The following is a 4,664-nucleotide window of genomic DNA, read 5'->3' as shown; positions in this document are numbered from 1 at the left end:
TGTTATTATTGTTTAATTCTGTAACATTAAAATTAACACACTTGATAGGTTTCATGTGTTACTTTAATTACATTGCCACTTACAAGTCCATAGCCCGTGTTCTTTGCAAAGAAATGTCTAATGTTTTTTATTCATTACTCACAGTTTCCAGCGTTCCCATTAATAACTTATTAATCTAAAACTATTTTCTATAACAGCTGAAAGGCCACGGTAAATTCTCAACACCAGTGTAAACAGATCTCTAACAGCCAAATGTACTCTCTTACTCTGACTTACTCTAAATACATTTTCCCTTTGTGGTTGCTGTTTGCTTTCTTTACATCTTAAAGTCTGTTGACTCATACAGTAGCTGCTACTTCCGAAATACCAATGCCCAGTCTGAGCTTACACACATACAGTACATACTGATAATACACTAAACCTATCATATATAATGAAATGAATAAAAATAAAAACAAGTATAAAAGTGCATCTACATATTGGATGTGAAACAAATGATTAAAACAAACTCAACCCCATTATTGGCTCAAGGCTGAATAAACAGAGTGATGCATCCAACTCTGTTTGTACCTGCTTTTATCCACTTAAGAGTCCAAAGTGCCATTCAAAACACACACACACACACACACTTATAGATTCCCAAGGTAACACCTAGCAGTAGTTGGACGGTGTAGTCTATGGGATTTCAAGATGGGATTTCAGGGTCTCCATTGATAAGAAGATTATGAACTGAAGAGACTTGAAGGTTAAACAAAGGTTAGATCGATAACACATCACTTAAAGAAAGAGCAAACAGGTTGCTGCAATGAGCCTTGAAGTCATGTCGTTCTGTCGAGAGGTAAATCCAAGTCAAGTGTTCAAATAGTTCAGCTGATAAACATCTTTAGTATGCAGGAGAAACGTGTAAAACAGGCTTCACTCCCGGCCTTCTCCCGTGAGCTGTAACAGGAAGCTGAAGAGGTAGATAATGTCCAGGTAGAGGCTGAGCGTGGCAAAGATGTATTCCTCTGGACTGATGGCGTAGCGCTTGTTTCCTAAGAGCATCTGAGTGTCGAACGCCAAGAACTGTGGCAGAGAAAGGCACAAATGGAGAAAACAAGCAGAGCAGGTGAGCACGAGGTAATTATTTGAAAACTTAGCTGGAAACTAAGACAGGGGGTAGGCTGTGTGATTCTCACCAGAGTAAAGAGGATGGCTCCTATTACAGCATAGGTGGCATGTAACCAAGGTACCTGTGAGATAAAATGCATTACAAAACACTTTTAAGAAGGCTAGCAGGGATGCTAATTTAAGCAAGACACAGTGCAAGATTATCTGAGGCTAATCCTTCTTCCATTAATGCAGTACCTGACGCATTAACCCAAGTACTTTTGTTTAACTCATTAATTGCAGCTAATTTGGTTTCCTTCTAGAAGGATGTACATGTTTAAACTCACGTATCCAAAAGGGACGACAACAGAGATGGCGATGGCACAGATGAGCATGACCATACACAAAGAAAACAGGACTCCCTGACAAGAGGTGACATCAATCTGCAAGAGAAGAAGAAGGTGTGTCTTTTATTGTTGTTTTTTTTTGTTCAAAGCAGTTTGAAGTTCTAGTTTGAAGCAGTTCGCACCTTGCTCTGGAAGCTGAAGATGGTGACAGAAAGACACACCAGAGCTGTGATTCCCAGGCACAGCACCACCGACTTGGTGTTGTAAAAGCTGGAGGAAGCACAAACATATACATTTTCTCTTTCAGCTTGAAAAGACACGGATGGTTCTTACATCCGCAGGTGTATTTACCTTGACAGAAATCCCATCATGAAGGCCATGCTCAGAGTCTGTAGGGAAAAGTTGATAAAAATAGCTTAGAGGCTGAGGCTGAGAGGCTGAGTGACGGCTTTATTATTGTATAAGGTTTGTATTTTACACTGCATGTTACTCACAAAGAGAACTAAAAGAATTATATTCCAAGGAAACTGCCTCCTGTTATGACAGAAAACACAGTAGATTTGTTATTTATGCACACAGAGACACATTTTATAGAGTTTTTGCAAAAGAGCATCTTTTCAGTTGTTTCTTGAATTTTTAATAATAGTAATAACTTTATTTATAAAGCGTTTTCAAACAAAGTGCTGTACAACTAAAGGGATAAATAAAATAAAAGTGATACATAGCAATACAGGTAAGAGACACAATACAAGTTAAAAACAATAAAAAATGTAAAAACTAAAAGCCATAGAATTAAGACATGTAGGATAAGGTGAACAAATGTGTCTTCAACAACCACAGAGCATGCCTGCCGAATATCTTGAGGGAGGTTGTTCCACAGAAACGGGGCACGAAAAGAAAAAGCACGCTCTCCAATAGTCTTTTTTCTGGCTCTAGGAACCTTTAGAAGGCCAGAGTCCTGAGATCGGAGAGCACGAGATGGAACATAAAGGTGTAAAAGGTCGGAGAGGTATGAAGGTGCCAATCCGTTTAAAGCCTTGTAGGTGAGCAGCAGGACCTTAAAATCTGCTCGAACCTGACAAGGTAGCCAATGCAGAGATCTCAGAACAGGGCTAATGTGCTCAAATTTCCCAGTTCTTGTTAAAATGCGAGCAGCTGCATTTTGCACCATCTGTAGACCTCTAAAACTTTTCTTTGGTAGGCCAGAAAGAGCATTGCAATAATCAATAGGGGAAGACACAAATGCAGGGACAAGAACCTCTGCAGTGTCGCTTGACAAAACTTGTCTGATTCTGGCGATGTTCCTCAAATAATAAAAGGCGATCTTTGTTATCTCTTTTACATGAGATTCAAAGGAGAGCACCATGTCGAACCACACACCCAAGTTTTTTACCTTGTTCCTGCAATTTATGGCACTGTCATCAATTTTCAAGATGAAATTTTGGGACAAGTGCTGAAATGTGTGTGGCCCAATGACCGTCAACTCTGTCTTATCCGTATTTAGGAGCAAGAAATTATCCGATAACCAGCCCTTAATTGCATATAAACAACATTCTAGTTTAGAGACTTCAGCACAATTTCCAATGGTTAAAGGAACATAGAGCTGCAGGTCATCAGCGTAACAATGACATTTTGTGCTGTTGATTTCTACAAAGACGGTTTACCTCAGGTCTCCACAGCAGGACAGTGCAATGTAGGTGGCAAAAAACATGAGACTAAAAGAAAAAAGGATCAGAGACAATTTCAAAATGTACATGAAATTTATGTGAGTGTGATATGAGTTTTCATCTGTGTTGTTTTCGTTTTCGTTTTGTTTTTTTACTTACTAGGATGCCGAGTACAAGCCAGGATGAGTCTGAATAAAAAACCTCACTGGTTCACTGAAATCAAAACAGCAACCAAAAAGAAAGTAAACTGGTGCTTCATAGAATAAAGTAGAAAAAGCTTTATTAGAGAATGACAGTAAAGTTGAGCAAATAAATACAGACGTACTTACCAAAATGTGAAGAGACCAACAACGCCCACGGTCACAAACAGCTGAACCATGAGAATGGCGTAGACCTGCAGGTGGACAAACGCTGTGTCAGAGCGATGTGGCATTTCCTTTTATTAATTTATGTTTTCATGGGGTTTTGTTTGGGGTTTATTTTGCTTCCAGTACCTTCCTGATGAAAGTCCGCCGGATGGTCTTATCATCCCAGGCGAACTGGGCCTCCATCTCAGCATAGCCTGAAAAAGGGGTGGAGGCGTTTCAAAGCTGAACTTCATGACATCACATTGTAGCATTGCTCTGATTACCTACATCATTTTTAATAACTAAGTGCAATGTCACGAAAAGATTATTATTTGCATTTAAAATGAAGCTAAACAAAAACTAACATTATTTTTCATTCACATTGTTTCACTTGTTACCACGCAGCTTTGACTACTACAGGTCTAAACTAGAGGACAGCCAGTGTTCGCATATCTGTAACCAGCAGGATACTTTACTCACCTGCGGTTGCCTCTTGATAGCTGGGAGGCTCATTGTCATTGCTCACCTGCTGGTACGCAATCATAATTAGTATATGAATGAACAATAACTGCGTTTACAGCCACAGTACAGTGTTAGACACATGTGCCAGCTATTCTAAAGCTATTGCTTTATATGCACATTTAAATAAAAAACAAAATAGTACAGGAGATACTTTTCATTGCAGATCTGACTATAAAAGCCCCCACGTTTGATTAACTCAAAGGATTATATACATAAACTGTATGTATGTATGTTCATAGACATACTGTTAAACTGTTTCTCTGATTTTGTTGGATTTTGATCGAGTTTGTAAGCTTTTTTAGAGCATACCTCTAAAGAAATATGAATAATTCTAACAATCTTTCACAATAACACGTCTCATATGTAAACAAATCTGTCACTTTAATGAAGGCATTTTGTTACAGCTTTATTTTAAATCAGGAAAGATGAAAACATACCTTTCCCTTTTTCATGTTTTTCCCTTTTTTCGCCTTTATGGTTCTGATGAAGGAACACTCTTCTGAAATCCTTGGTGAAATGGGTTTGTTTGTTTATTTAATGATGTGAAGCTGTTAAATCCCAAATATGTACAGTTCCTAGGCTTCTTCTTTCGTTCGATGTCGCTTCTGTGGCTCCAAAAGCTGTTGTGAGTGGGGGGGGAAAAAAAGGTTGTTTGCGCAGTAGTTGTTGCTCTGATTTTGTCTGCAGTGGGC

The 4,664-nt window shown here is 38.8% G+C and overlaps 1 protein-coding gene across 1 annotated transcript; it reads right to left on the bottom strand.

Moving 5' to 3' along the window:
- Positions 1–4,664, bottom strand: faim2b (Fas apoptotic inhibitory molecule 2b). The gene is made up of 12 exons (XM_005739579.1): positions 4,410–4,664; positions 3,931–3,979; positions 3,598–3,665; positions 3,433–3,497; positions 3,263–3,316; positions 3,101–3,151; positions 1,931–1,970; positions 1,788–1,825; positions 1,619–1,706; positions 1,437–1,532; positions 1,179–1,232; positions 1–1,065 (listed from the first exon to the last, which is right to left on the bottom strand). The coding sequence occupies exons 1-12, from the start codon at positions 4,422–4,424 to the stop codon at positions 916–918; spliced, it is 768 nt and encodes a 255-aa protein (XP_005739636.1). The 5' UTR covers positions 4,425–4,664; the 3' UTR covers positions 1–915.

Source organism: Pundamilia nyererei, unplaced genomic scaffold, assembly GCF_000239375.1.
Source record: "Pundamilia nyererei isolate P.nyererei 1_Seehausen unplaced genomic scaffold, PunNye1.0 scaffold00092, whole genome shotgun sequence".
Classification (NCBI taxonomy): Eukaryota; Metazoa; Chordata; class Actinopteri; order Cichliformes; family Cichlidae; genus Pundamilia; species Pundamilia nyererei.
Note: the sequence above shows the minus strand (reverse complement) of the source record. Positions and strands in the feature narration are given on the sequence as shown.